This window comes from Nansenia antarctica (genome assembly GCF_963989245.1).
Source record: "Nansenia antarctica genome assembly, chromosome: 15".
NCBI classification, from domain to species: Eukaryota; Metazoa; Chordata; class Actinopteri; order Argentiniformes; family Microstomatidae; genus Nansenia; species Nansenia antarctica.
The window spans coordinates 9778689-9793875 of record NC_137685.1 but is presented as its reverse complement, the minus strand read 5'-3'; the positions used below and the strand labels follow the sequence as shown (position 1 = coordinate 9793875).

Here is a 15187-nt window from a genome sequence, read left to right as displayed (position 1 = left end):
TCTCATGTTCTCTCATTGTTTTTTTCTCTCTCCATAGAATAGATCTGGGTTAGGTTTAGGTTTTAGTTGGAGTATATATATAGCTATATAAGAAAATTAATCTGTACTTATTGATTGACACATCAACATTGTAACTAAAATCTGTTAATTCCCTTTCCCTTTTCTGGGCATTGTAAACAATGTCAAATGCATGTTTAAATGGAGGAGGTACAAACCACAGAGATCACCTGATCTTCCTCATCCTTCATTCTTTACCCAGGCAGGAAACAAACGTTGGACTGGCGGCACCACTGGGAAGAGTCCCAACCCGGCTTGAACATGAACCTTGACCAGGAAGTGTTTGAAGGGTCTGAGGAGGAGGAGGAGGAGGAGGAGGAGGAGGATGAGGAGGATGAGGATGAGAATGAGGATGAGGATGCAGACACTCAGTACATGATTGAGCAGAGTCTGCTGGAGTGTAACAAGCAGATCTTTACTGCTATAAGAAAGGGTGAGTATACAGTATATACCGTTTAGCCAATGCTTTTATCCAAAGCAACTTACAGCGAGTGCATACATTTCTCAGTATAAATGGTCCCAGTTGGGAATTGAATCTACAACCTAAAGCGTTGTTAGTGCAATGCTCAACCAACTTAGCAGAGGACCTGAATGTATGAGTATGTGTATTAGTCAGTTATGCAACAGAATGACTTCCTCCACAAGTCCTCTCTCTCTCCGCTGTGGTGTCTGATGTCCTGGGTGGTTGCCAGGTGACGAGGCAGCTCTCCGGGAGCTGGCAGTGTCCCAGGAGGCCTTCTCTGTACCGGACGGCAGAGGCTGGGTCGCCCTGCATGAGGCTGCCAGTCAGAAGAACCAGACTATTCTAGAAGTCACCTTTTCAGGTGTGACCATGGTTACACATCCCTACACACAGGTGCCAGTAATGACATAATACATAATACATACATAATACATAATACATAATACATACTATTCTAGAAGTCACCTTTTCAGGTGTGTCTGTCTGTAGCAGGACCATGGTTACACATCCCTACACACACAGGTGCCAGTAATGACATAATACATACATAATCCATAATCCATACTATTCTAGCAAAGTCACTTTTGACAAGATGCTTTCAACAAAAACAACAACGAAATGTATTGAAATCAAATTTCTCTTAGGTGTTAATCCAAAGAAATCTCTTATTAAATGACGTTTTATTTGATTGGATTCGACTTGATATCGCCTCAGCATCCAGTCAGACTGCCCAGCAATGCCGCACGCTGCAGGGGAAGACGGGCCTGTTCCTGGCGGTGGAGCAGGGTCTGCTGGAGAACGCCTCCTTCCTGCTGCGGAACGGCAGCTGTCCAGACAGCCAGGACAACGAGGAGGACTCGCCACTGGTGATAGGTTGACTGCTTTTCATTTCAGTCATTTAGATGCTTTTGAATTTCTTTTTAGAAATGTTTTTTTTAGGGCATTTCTGCAAACACACGTGTTTGATACCATTCCTCATTCCATTCCATGCATTACAATGAGCCCGATTTGAGCCCGATTTCTACCTCCACCAGCCTCCCCTGCCAGATATATACAGTACACAAATGACGTTCACTTCACTTCTCCTCTCTGCTCCCCTCTGCAGCGATCAGAAACAACCAGAAGGACATGGCCAAGCTCCTGCTGAAGTTCCACTGTGACGTCCACCAGGAGGGGTGCCACAGCAGGACCGCCCTCCACGAGGCGGCTCGTCTGGGCCTACTGGACTTGGTGGTGCTGCTGCTGAAGGCCCGTGCCGACCCAGACCCCCCGAGCGCGTACGGCATCACGCCCCTGGCTCTGGCTGCGCAGGGTGGACACATGGATGTGATCAAAGTCCTGATCAAGTTCGGTACGTTGACACAGTCAATGTATCAGCTGAGGCTGGTGGAGGTAGAAATCGGAGGATGGGCTCATTGTAATGCATGGAATGGAATGAGGAATGGTATCGCACATTCCCCATTCCATGCATTACAATGAGCCAGACCTCCGATTTTTCTGCTTCCACCAACCTCCCTGGTGTGTGTGTGTGTGTGTGTGTGTGTGTGTGTGTGTGTATGTACTCTATGAGTCTTTCATGCAAGGATATACAACTGTATACTACATATAGTAGCGACGTATAGAAAGTCAGAAACGACTGTAAAGTCCTGGACACAGATCAAACCACAGATGGAACTTCACTTTAATGTTTTTAAATCTAGGATTAGGCATAATCTATAACTAGGACACCAGCCTTTAAATGTGATGTAAGTCATATTTAACCTTCCTTTTTCAGCATAAAATTGAGCTTAAGCCCTATACATGTTACATTTTACATTTTATAGAAAAGAAGAGAATGCACACCGCAGAAAACTTTAGCGAGGTGCTGGTAATGGAACAAAATCCAATTAAAAGAAATAGAAGCTGCACACTCAAGTTCCAGATGCAACAAATTGTGGTTTAATAGGACAACGGTTTCGGCCGTAGCCTTTGTCAAGTCTTAAATACTTGACAAAGGCTACATCCGAAACCGTAGAAGGTCCTTCTCCCTTCTATCCACTGATGCGGCATCCTCAACCCTCCTGTCCGCTCTCACCTCATCCTTCGACACCCTCTGTCCACTAACCTTGAAGCCAGCTCGATCCTCTCCTCGAGCTCCCTGGCTCTCTGAAACGCTACATGCTTGCAGACTAGAGCTCAGAGCGGCTGAGAGGAAATGGAGAAAAACTGGCCTTTCTGATGACCTTAACCTCTATCACTCTCTCCTTGCCAACTACGCCTCCTCGGCATCAGCTGCCAAAGCATCCTACTATCATTCCAAAATACATTCTTCTGCCTCTAATCCTAGAAAACTGTTCTCCACTTTCTCTTCACTCCTTAATCCACCTCCTCCCCCTCCTCCTTCCTCCCTGTCCGCCGATGACTTTGTCACCTACTTTGAAAAAAAGGTGGATGACATCAGCAGCACCTTTTCCCCCCCACCTCTCCCTCCTCCCACTAACAATGCTAACACCCCTTCCAAACTCTCTCCTCGACACTCGGTCTCTGGATTGTCATCTTTTTCCCCCCTCTCCCCCGATGAGATTCTCACACTCATTACATCAAAGCGGGCAACCACATGCCCTCTTGATCCCATCCCCTCCCCCCTTCTCCAATCTATTTCCGCCGACATTCTTCCTTACCTTACCACCCTAATCAACTCCTCCCTATCCACAGGATCTGTCCCAGCGGCCTTCAAAATAGCCAGAGTCAAGCTTCTCCTCAAGAAACCTACCCTTGACCCATCATCTGTCCACAATTACAGACCTGTATCCCTTCTCTCCTTCCCCTCCAAAACCCTTGAACGCGCGGCATCTAAACAACTGACTGACTATCTCCGGAAGATGGATCACTTAGACCCCCACCAATCCGGCTTCAAGGCTGGGCATTCCACTGAGACTGCGCTCCTTGCTGTCACGGAAGCCCTCCACTCTGCCCAAGCTTCCTCCCTCTCCTCTGTTCTCATTCTCCTTGACCTGTCGGCTGCCTTCGACACAGTCAATCACCAGATCCTTCTCTCCATCCTCTCAGACCTGGGCATCTCTGGCACCGCACACTCCTGGTTTTCTTCCTACCTGGCGGGCCGCTCCTACCAGGTGACCTGGAGAGAATCGCTATCTTCTCCACGAACCCTCTCCACTGGAGTACCCCAGGGTTCTGTCCTAGGGCCCCTACTTTTCTCCCTCTACACCAAGTCTCTTGGCTCGGTAATCTCTTCACATGGGCTCTCCTACCACAGCTACGCAGACGACACTCAACTCTTCCTGTCCTTCCCCCCGTCTGATGTACACGTGGCAACCCGTATCTCAGCATGTCTCGCTGACATTTCAACTTGGATGGCTGACCACCATCTCAAGCTCAATCTTAACAAGACCGAGCTCCTCTTCATCCCCGGGAAAGCCTGCCCTCTCCAAGACTTCTCCATCACAGTGGAGAACTCTACTGTAACCCCCTCCCTAACAGCCAAGAACCTTGGAGTGATCCTGGATAACCGACTATCCTGTGCGGAGAACATTGCAGCAACGGCTCGCTCCTGCAGATTCTTCCTCTACAACATCAGAAGGATACGACCATTCCTTACCAGAGAGGCAGCGCAACTCTTGACCCAGGCACTGGTCATCTCCCGCCTGGATTACTGCAATGTACTCCTGGCTGGGCTCCCCGCTTCAGCCATTAGACCTCTGCAGCTCATCCAGAATGCTGCTGCCCGGCTGGTATTCAACCTCCCCAAATACTCGCATGTCACCCCTCTCCTTCGCACCCTGCACTGGCTCCCGATAGCAGCTCGCATCAGATTCAAGACCCTGGTGCTTGCATACCAGGCAGCTAAAGGGACAGCCCCTGCCTACCTGAAGGAAATGGTAACCCCCCAAACCCCTGCCCGCTCACTCCGCTCCTCCACCTCGGCTGGCCGACTGGCCCCACCTCCTCTACACAGCAGTCGGGCTGCCCGATCATGTCTCTTCACAACAGGTTTTAGTAGAAGGCGATAGGGAGAAGGTTTTTCCTTCTATCAGTGGCCCCGGGCCCGAGCTAGATTACTCTTCCTGCAACGAATGGTGGATTGCTGATTCACATGCTTGGTATTCAAATGTATTGATTGTAAGTCGCTTTGGAATAAGGCGTCTGCTAAATGCCAAAAATGTAAATGTAAATGTAAATGGTTGGTTCTGGTCTCTGTCAGGGGCTAACGTAGAGTCCCAGGCCTTGGACGGAGCCTCTATCCTGCACGAGGCGTGCGCATCAGGAAACCCCGAGATCATCACCCTGCTGCTGGAGTTCGGAGCTGACGCCAACGTACCCAAACACTCTGGCCACCTGCCCATCCACAGGGTGGCACATAGGGGGCATAAACGGTAGGTGTAACAGCACGGTCCAGGGGAGGCTGGTGGAGGTAGAAATCGGAGGAGACAGGCTCATTGTAATGCATGGACCGGACAGGGAACGGACACACGCGTTTGACAGATACCGTTGCCCATTCCTCACATCTCAGAGTATCTCCATAGTGTCTTCTCTCCCCAGTGTGATCTGCTCCTCCTCCTCCTCCAGAGCCCTGAAGATCATGATCATGATGACCACCATGGACGCCATCCACGAGAGCGGCATGAGCCCCCTCCATTCGGCCGCGGCGGGCGGCCACACCGAGTGTCTCCAGATCCTTCTGGAAAGAGGCTACACGGCCAACTACATGCTGCACCCCTCCGTACGCAAGAACTACATTTACATTTACATTTTTGGCATTTAGCAGACGCCTTATTCCAAAGCGACTTACAATCAATACATTTGAATACTAAGCATGTGAATCAGCAGTCCACCATTCGTTGCAGGAAGAGTACTACGACGACGAACGCCGCTCCGCCCTGTACTTCGCCGTCTCCAACGACGACCTGCCCTCCGTCAAGGTGCTGCTGGAGGCCGGCGCCATGCCCAACCAGGACCCGGTGAAATGCCTCCAGCTGGCCCTGCGGATAGGCAACTACGAGCTGATCGACGTGCTACTGCGGTACGGCGCCAACGCCAACTACTTCTGCCGCGTCAACACCACCCACTTCCCCTCGGCCCTGCAGTACGCGCTGAGGGACGAGGTGGTGCTGAGGATGCTGTGTAACTATGGTTACGACGTCCGGCTCTGTTTCGACTGCCCGTACGGCGACGGCTCCCACGTGCCGGACGACTTCGAGGGCTGGAGTGAGACGGTCATCAAGGACACCATGGTAGGACGGGACACGCTAGACGAGACAGGGTGGTTTTATACCACTGATCAACTGGATATGTTTTATCTCACTGTTTGTTTGTACATTGGTGATGACTGTAGAGTTGGAGAGACAGAGGCGTGTGCTTCTAGAGGCCAGGGGAGGCTGGTGGAGGTAGAAATCGGAGGACGGACTCATTGTAATGCATGGAACGGAATACGGCATGATGGAGAAGACAGGTGTTTGATACCATTCCTTATTCCATTGCATACATTGCAATGAGCCCGTCCTCCGATTTCTACCTCTACCAGCCTCTAAGGCAGTAGGCCTCTAAGGCAGTGGTTCTCAAACCTCTCCTCGGGGACCACCAGCCGTTCCACATAATTTGATCTGTTCCACCACCAGCACACCTGATTCAACTAATCAAGTGCAAAGCAATTATGGTTTGTACTTGATTAGTTGAATCAGGTGTGCTGGTGGTGGAACAGATCAAATATGTGGAACGGCTGGTGGTCCCCGAGGAGAGGGTTGAGAACCACTGCTCTAAGGCATAGGCCTTGTATCACATGATATCGCAAAACAGATTAGATTAGATTCAACTTTATTGTCAAGAATACAAGTACAGAGACTAAATGTAGTTTGGCATCTAACCAGATAGTGCAAATAGTGCCATAATGCAAAAGACATGACATTGTAGACAGTGCATGGTATTACAGTATAAGGCATTACAGAGAGTATAAATAAATGAATATAATAAGTGAATATACATGAGATAAATGTCAATATGATATGTACAGTTATGATATATGTACAGTATGATATGTATAGGCAATAGGTCTTGAGGTATGTTTTACATTTTTACATTTTTGGCATTTAGCAGACGCCTTATTCCAAAGCGACTTACAATCAATACATTTGAATACTAAGCATGTGAATCAGCAGTCCACCATTCGTTGCAGGAAGAGTACTCTATCTCGGGCCCGGGGCCACTGATAGAAGGAAAAACCTTCTCCCTATTATCGCCTTCTCCTATTTTTTTTATTTTAATTTTATTTTTTATATTACTGGAGAAACTGAGAAACAGTAAAAGGGGGGCAATAGAAGTTCTTAGGGACACAGTAGAGGGGAAAGCGGGTGTCTTTAGGAGACGTAGTGGTGAGGGTCAGAAGATGTCTCATATATGACAATATATATGTATGTTACATATATATAATAATTAGAGACCAATAAATATGGTATGTGCAAGCAAGCAGTAGTGAAGTGGTGAGTGTGCACTGTGCAGCCAGTAGAGGTATGGGGGAGGGTACACTGATAGTGGGAGTCAATGTTCCTTTTGTTGGGGGATTTTTCATGGAAATAAAGCGTTGATATGCTTCTTGTCCCAGTTCTGTGAGGTGATCACAGTGAGCTGGTTGAAGGGGATAGCTGGACGGATGGTACGCATCATGCTGGACTACGTGGATCACATCTCCTTCTGCTCCAAGCTGAAGGCCGTCCTGATGGAGCAGGAGGAGTGGCCTGACATCTGTAGGGTTCAAGGTCAGTGGAAAGGCGGACGGCATTAACTCACCAAGTGCCAAAGAATTCTGCAACACTCACCACCTACGGTGCCAAACAGGGCCGGCCCAAGAACTTTTGTGGAAATAAGCAAGATTTTTAATGTGCCCCCCCCCCCCACACACACACACACGTTTTGAGGGGGAGTTGGAGTTTTCGATTGATGGGTGTTTTTGATAGACGGGTGTTTATACGACAAGGGGGGGGGGCATCAAAAATTGGCATCAATCCACACACAATACCCCATAATGACAAAGTGAAAACAAGTTTTTAGACATTTCTGCAAATTCTTGATTTGCTCAATTTATAATGACAACCTCATCCACATTGATTCCTATAAAAACAAAGATATTGATTCCAAAATTACATTAACTATTATCCTTGCATTAACATTAACTCAATTCAACTTACTGAGTGATTTGGTTGAATTTCGCTGAAATTTCTAAAACTTGTTTTCATTTTGTTATTATGGGGTATTGTGTGTGGATTGATGCCCATTTTTTTTGTTTTATTTAATACATTTTAAATTGAGTCTATAACACAAAATGTGGAACAAGTGAAGGGGTGTGTTGACTTTCTATAGCCACGGTATATTAACATTTGAGAAGTTAAATAACAATAAAAGTCAACATTTTCAATGTTGAAATTCTGCAACACTCATCACCACAAATGAATAATAACCAATGAAAAACAAAAATATTTGGACAAATAAATGATCAATGAATAATCAATATGAGTGCAAATTGATTATAGTATAAAGTGTAAATAAATAAAGTGTAACTACACAATTGTGAACTATGTTAACAACAAAACAACAGGCTACTGTAGAAACTATAGCTGTCCATCCTTTAATCAGTCCTATATATATTTATTAATTTTTTAGTGTGGCCTCCTCTAGTGGTTGTGGCCCTAAGTGACCGCTTAGTCCGTTTATGCCTTGGGCCGGCACTGGTGCCAAATGTTTTTTGTGGTGATTACCTAGCAACAACACTTTGATTGGCTACTAAAGGAGGCATTATAATTTATGCATATTTGGTGAATGAAGTCACCCTTGGCTCTCTAGATTGTTGACAATTAGGGCAACTTTATTCACCCTCTGCACTGAATGACTTAACTGTCTGCCCTATTAGACACATTTCTAAAAACCAGACCCAAACTAAACTACTTCTAACATTAGAAATCAGATGCAAAAGCAGGATGCCAGTTGATAAGTTTTGTGTGAATATGATCAGATCATAGTCCAGAATAACATACTACACATGACAAGGAGATAAACAAATAATCAAATTAAACCAGGATTTTGCCCAATTACAGGCCTGTCTGGCTTAAGAGGTCACTGCTAGAACCTAAAACCCTAGAAGGTTTCTAGATGTAACCATCAACTATACCATCTACAAACTATTCAACTATTACAAGCTGCAACGTGTGTTAGGTTAGCACTAGCAAAAAAGAGTCAAGTGTGGCAGAACCCCAGAACAGACGGACACAAGAGGCAAACGAATAATAAAAGGATTTATTAAAATGATGGACAAAAGAATAACCCTACTCTAACGGGGCCTAAGTGGGGGGAATGTGTGGATGCCAGAGAACTGGATAATGTAAATGAGGTGTGAGTGGAACTGTAATCTATGTGTCTGGGTGTGAGTGTCTAGCGTGCAAAACTAGTGTGGTGTAGATATGTAGATGAGTGAAGTGTTGAAATCTGTACGTGTACTAACCAGTCCAGAGCAGAGAGGGGGAATAGTCGGCAGGCAGGCAGACGGGGGGGTTAGGCAGGAGGAGTAGGCGGCAGGCAGGCAGGGGGTTAGGCAGGAGGAGTAGGCGGTAGGCAGGCAGGGGCATAGGCAGGAGGGGTGGTCGTTAGGCAGGCAGGGACATAGGCAGGAGACGTAGTCGATAGGCAGGCAGGAGGTCTAGGCAGGGGGAGGCAGGTTCCACATGGGTCAAAATAATCAAGCGTCGGAGGAAGGTTTCTGGGGCTTCTTATAGGGCTGCCTCCTCCTGAGTTGATAACTGGACCCAGCTGTCTCCACTTGAGCCTGATGAGGCTCAACGAGCGCCAACGAGGCAGGAGGGGGCGGAGCCGATGAGGGATTCACAACAGTACCCCCCCCCTTAGGGGAGGCACCTGACGACCGTCCTGGAGCGTCCGGGTGGGCCTGATAGAAGTCCTCCAGGAGTGTGGGGTCGGCGAGGTAGGACGGGGGCACCCAGCTCCTGTCTTCGGGGCCGTAACCCACCCAGTCCACCAGATACTGGAACCCCCGTCCCCTACGGCGGACAGCCAGTAGGCGGTCAACCGTCCACACCTGGTCGCCATCCTTCAGGACCCGGGGAGGTGGGGGGGCTGGAACGGGGGGGGACAGGGGGCTAGTGGAAACAGGCTTGAGGAGGGACACGTGAAATACTGGGTGGACCTTGAGAGCAGGGGGAAGGTTTAATCGAACCGCTGCAGGGTTAATAATCCGGTCAATAGTGTAGGGCCCAACATAACGGGGATTTAGTTTACGGGAGGAGGTCTGGGCGGTCTGGAGGGGCAGGTCCCGGGCCAACAGCCAGACCTTCTGGCCGGGACGATAGGCCGGGGCTGGCACCCTCCGCCGGTCGGCACAGCGACGGGACCGCTCAGTGGCCCGCAGCAGAGCGGTCCGGGTGGTCCTCCAGATGCGCCGACACCGGCGGAGGTGGACCCTGGTGGACGGGACTGCCACCTCCAGCTCCTGTTGGGGAAAGAGAGGAGGTTGATAGCCCAAGGAGCACTCAAAAGGGGACATACCCGTGGCGGAGCTCTCCATGGTGTTAATTGCATACTCCACCCATGGTAGGTACTTGGCCCAGGAGGCGGGGTTGCTGGTGGTGACACAACGCAGGGCTGCCTCCAGGGCCTGGTTGGTCCGCTCGGCCTGTCCGTTGGACTGCGGATGGTATCCAGAGGTGAGGCTGACCGCGGCCCCAATTCCCTTACAGAAGGCCTGCCACACCTTGGAGATGAACTGGGGGCCCCGGTCGGACACAATGTTGTGGGGAATCCCGTGAAGCCTCACCACATGGAGCGTGAGGAGGTCAGCAGTCTCGGCCGCGGAGGGGAGCTTGGGAAGGGCGACAAAGTGGACAGCCTTGGAAAACCTGTCCACAATGGTTAGGATGGTGTCCTTACCCTTGGATAAGGGGAGCCCCGTAACGAAGTCCAAAGCGATGTGGGACCAAGGACGACCGGGGATAGGGAGGGGACATAGGAGGCCCGAAGGAGGACGATGGGAGGCCTTGCTCCGGGAGCAGATGGTGCAGGCACCCACAAACTCCTTAACGTCCCCCCGGAGTGTGGGCCACCAAAATCGTCGGCTGATAAACTCCGCTGTCCGGTGGGAGCCAGGGTGGCAGGCAAAGTGACTAGAGTGCCCCCACTCTAGCACTTGCGGCCGGACAGTGGAGGGAACAAAAAGTCTGTGCCGGGGTCCGGTACCTGGGTCCGGCTCGGCGCGCTGGGCCTGTCTGACCACCGACTCGATGGCCCAGGTGACGACACCTACCACCCGGGTAGGGGGGAGGATGGTGTCTTGGGTCACCGGCATATCCGGGGACTCCCCCGGGAACAGCCGGGAGAGGGCGTCCGCCCTGACGTTCTTTGACCCCGGGCGGTAGGTGAGGGTGAAGTCGAATCGGCTGAAGAACAGGGCCCAGCGTGCCTGTCTAGGGTTAAGCCTTTTTGCCGTCCTCATATAGGTCAAGTTCTTGTGGTCAGACCACACAAGGAACGGCAGCTTAGCCCCCTCCAGCCAGTGCCTCCACTCTCCGAGGGCAGCGTGGATGGCCAGCAACTCCTTGTTGCCCACATCGTAGTTCCTCTCGGCAGGGTCAAACCGGCGAGAGTAGTAGGCACACGGGTGGACCTTCTGGTCCTCCTCCGACCGCTGGGTGAGAACGGCCCCGACGCCCGTGTCTGAAGCGTCTACCTCCACGATGAACTGCCTGGCTGGATCCGGGTGGGCCAACACCGGCGCGGTCGTAAAGAGGCCCTTCAGGGTGGAGAAGGCCGCCTCAGCCTCAGGGGTCCAAGAGAACGGGCGAACAGTGGAGGTACACGCAGTGAGAGGGGCCGCCACCTGGCTAAACCCCTTGATGAACCGCCGGGTAAACCCGGCGAACCCGAGGAAGCGCCGGAGTTGTGTTCGGTCGGTGGGTCGTGGCCACTCTGCCACCGCCTTAATCTTAGCCGGGTCGGCGCGCATTTGCCCTTCTTCCACGACGTTACCCAGGTACGTCACTGAGGAGGAGTGGAAGACGCATTTCTCCGCCTTGACGAAGAGACGATTCTCCAGGAGCCGTTGTAGGACCAGGCGCACGTGTTGGTGGTGTTCCTCCATGGTCGGGGAAAAGATCAGGATATCATCCAGGTAAACAACCACGAAAACATTTATCATGTCCCTCAGCACGTCATTGACCAGCTCCTGGAAGACTCCGGGGGCATTGGACAGGCCAAAGGGCATGACCAGGTACTCGAAGTGACCGAGGTGGGTGTTGAACCCGGTCTTCCACTCGTCCCCCTCCTTGACCCTAACCAGATGGTAGGCGTTGCGGAGGTCAAGCTTAGTGAACACCCGGGCGTGAGTGAGTGGCTCGAAAGTGGAACTCATAAGGGGGAGTGGGTATTTATTCTTCACAGTGATGGTGTTTAAACTACGAAAATCTATACAGGGCCTCAGGCCACCATCCTTCTTCGCCACAAAGAAGAAGCCCGCCGCGAGGGGGGAAGACGATGGTCGAATTACACCCGAGGCTAGGGACTCGGCTATATAATTGCGCATCGCCTCCTTCTCCGGGACCGAGAGGTTGTAGAGACGACCCTTGGGAAGGGCTGCCCCGGGAAGGAGGTTGATGGGACAATCATACGGCCGGTGAGGAGGAAGTGAAAGGGCGCGGTCCTTACTAAACACCATGGCCAGGTCAAGATACGTAGAGGGGACACCAGTGAGGTCCGGGGGAGAGACTACGGGCCTGGGACCGCTGGACGGAGAGAGGGCGGAGCGTAGGCAGTTGGCATGACAGGGGATGCTCCAGCCCAAAATCCGCCCAGTGGTCCAGGAGATGTGGGGATCGTGTCTCTCCAACCACGGCCTACCTAATACAAGGGGTGCAGTGGGGGCGTGGAGGACAAGAAAACGTGCCGTCTCGACGTGATTACCGGACATGGTGAGGGTGAGGGATTCAGTGCTGTGAGTGATCCTACCTAAGGGCCTACCATCGATGGCTTGGGGGAACAAGGCATGGTCGAGGGGAACGAGCGGGATGCCGGCCTGACGAGCGAGGGAGATGTCCATCAAGCACTCGTCGGCCCCGGAATCAATGAGGGCGCCGGCAGAAAAGGACTCCTCACCCCAGGAGAGGGTGGCTGGGAACAGCCGGTTGTGGTTCTTGATGGGTTGGGGGATCGAGGCACGGCTCACCAAAAACCCCTCCTTTAGTGAGCCGGGTCTTTTGGCCGCGCCGGGCAGGTTCGGAGGACGTGTCCTGGTCTTCCGCAATACAGGCACAGCCCACCCCGCATTCTCTGCTCTCTCTCTTCCTGAGAGAGGCGGGACCGGCCGACCTGCATGGGCTCCTCCGCTGACTCGGAGGTGGATGGGGCTGGGGAGAGCATGGGAACCCGAGGGGGCAGGGCCGAGTGGGCGGCCGCAAAACGGGGGAGAGAGGACGTGCGGCTGGGGACCGAGTGAGGGGGCCCCACGGCGCGTTGGCTGCGCTCCTGGCGGCGCTCCCGCAGGCGCTCATCCATTTGTAGGGACAAGGTGACCAGTTCTTGAAGGGAGCCTGGGCGGTCCCGGACGATAAGGTCCTTCACCGCCTCACTCAGACCCCGCCGGTAGGCGCAAAGGAGCGCTATGTCTCCCCACCCGCTGTCGGCGGCGAGGATCCGGAACTCTAAGGTGTAGTCCGCGACGGTCCTGGAGCCTTGCCGGAGTTCCAGCATCCTGGAGGCGGCGTCCGCGCCGTCAGAGGGGTGGTCAAACAAAAAGGAAAACTCCCGGCGGAACGCCTCGTAGTCCTGGGCAAGATGTGGGTCTCTGCCCACCACGGCTATGGCCCAGTCTAGAGCCTTGTCCACCAGGAGGGACATAATGAAGGCTACTTTAGCCTCTTCTGACCCATACTTGGACGGTTGGAAAGCAAAAAAAAGTTCACACTGGGTCAGGAACCCTCTGCCCAGATCAAAGTTCCCTCCAAAGGGTCGAGGGGTAACCAGGTTGGGCTCGGGTTGGGCGGGAGCTCGCCCTGGGGGGGCTGGAACCCCCGGTGAATCAGCAGGGGGAGCAGGGACTGCAGCTCCTCCAGGGAGCGTGTTCAGCCTCAGCTGGATGGAAGCCACCGCAGAGACAAGAGTGCCCATCTGGACAGCAAGGGAGGCGAGAGCAGCTGAGGCGGAGGTGGACGACTTCTGGAGCTCAGCGATGTTACCCTGAACGGAGGGGAAAGCCTTACACAACTCCGCCTGGAGGGACGCGAGCTCGGCCGCGTGGGCGGAAACAAGCTCGTCAACTGAATGGGACACTGGGTTGGGCTTAACTGCGGGCGTCTGCCCCGAGGTGCTGCCTTGACTCATTTTGGCTTGATTATTCTGTTAGGTTAGCACTAGCAAAAAAGAGTCAAGTGTGGCAGAACCCCAGAACAGACGGACACAAGAGGCAAACGAATAATAAAAGGATTTATTAAAATGATGGACAAAAGAATAACCCTACTCTAACGGGGCCTAAGTGGGGGGAATGTGTGGATGCCAGAGAACTGGATAATGTAAATGAGGTGTGAGTGGAACTGTAATCTATGTGTCTGGGTGTGAGTGTCTAGCGTGCAAAACTAGTGTGGTGTAGATATGTAGATGAGTGAAGTGTTGAAATCTGTACGTGTACTAACCAGTCCAGAGCAGAGAGGGGGAATAGTCGGCAGGCAGGCAGACGGGGGGGTTAGGCAGGAGGAGTAGGCGGCAGGCAGGCAGGGGGTTAGGCAGGAGGAGTAGGCGGTAGGCAGGCAGGGGCATAGGCAGGAGGGGTGGTCGTTAGGCAGGCAGGGACATAGGCAGGAGACGTAGTCGATAGGCAGGCAGGAGGTCTAGGCAGGGGGAGGCAGGTTCCACATGGGTCAAAATAATCAAGCGTCGGAGGAAGGTTTCTGGGGCTTCTTATAGGGCTGCCTCCTCCTGAGTTGATAACTGGACCCAGCTGTCTCCACTTGAGCCTGATGAGGCTCAACGAGCGCCAACGAGGCAGGAGGGGGCGGAGCCGATGAGGGATTCACAACAACGTGCATTACATGGAAAAACGGTCAGATGTGGTCAGATGTGGTCAGATGTGTTTCTAGGTAAACGCTAACTGTACAAACCATATTCTAGTTTCCTCTAATGTTCTCTCCTCCACAGAAAACGTGCGTTCCCTACAGCACCTCAGCCGTCTGCAGATCAGGAGCTGCATGGGCCACCTCCGTCTGAGGGCGCCTGTGTTCATGACCTTCCTCCACATACCTGACCGACTCAAAGACTACATCCTGTACAGGGAGTATGACCTCTACAGCCAGAGGAAGAACGGGGGGCAATGACAATGGATGTCCCGTCCCAAAAGCAGACCCCAGAATCCCAAGTTTCTAAAGGGTCTCATTCATCCTCTCTCCTCTGACTGGAATTCTTCCCCAGGTTGTTGCTGCAAATAAGAATATGTCCTTGGTCGACGTATGTATGTTTTAAATCAACACAATGAAACACATTGTCAACTGTAAACACAGATAACGTCTGTACTAGGCAACCAGGCACCTGCTTCATACACAAATCTGAGCATCATAAGTTTATTTATCATTATTATTGATAAATAAGCATGTCATTGTATGTTATGGACAGGATAAAGCGGTAAACATACAA

The 15187-nt window shown here is 51.7% G+C and overlaps 1 protein-coding gene across 1 annotated transcript; it reads left to right on the top strand.

The window, feature by feature from the left end:
- Positions 1–318: 318 nt before the first annotated feature.
- Positions 319–14871, top strand: LOC308170985 (dynein axonemal heavy chain 12-like; the record flags this gene model as incomplete). Its single annotated transcript, XM_080545841.1, has 9 exons — positions 319–490; positions 750–881; positions 1235–1393; positions 1626–1871; positions 4722–4893; positions 5087–5240; positions 5365–5751; positions 7116–7269; positions 14696–14871. The coding sequence occupies 9 exons, from the start codon at positions 319–321 to the stop codon at positions 14869–14871; spliced, it is 1752 nt and encodes a 583-aa protein (XP_080401967.1).
- Positions 14872–15187: the final 316 nt, after the last annotated feature.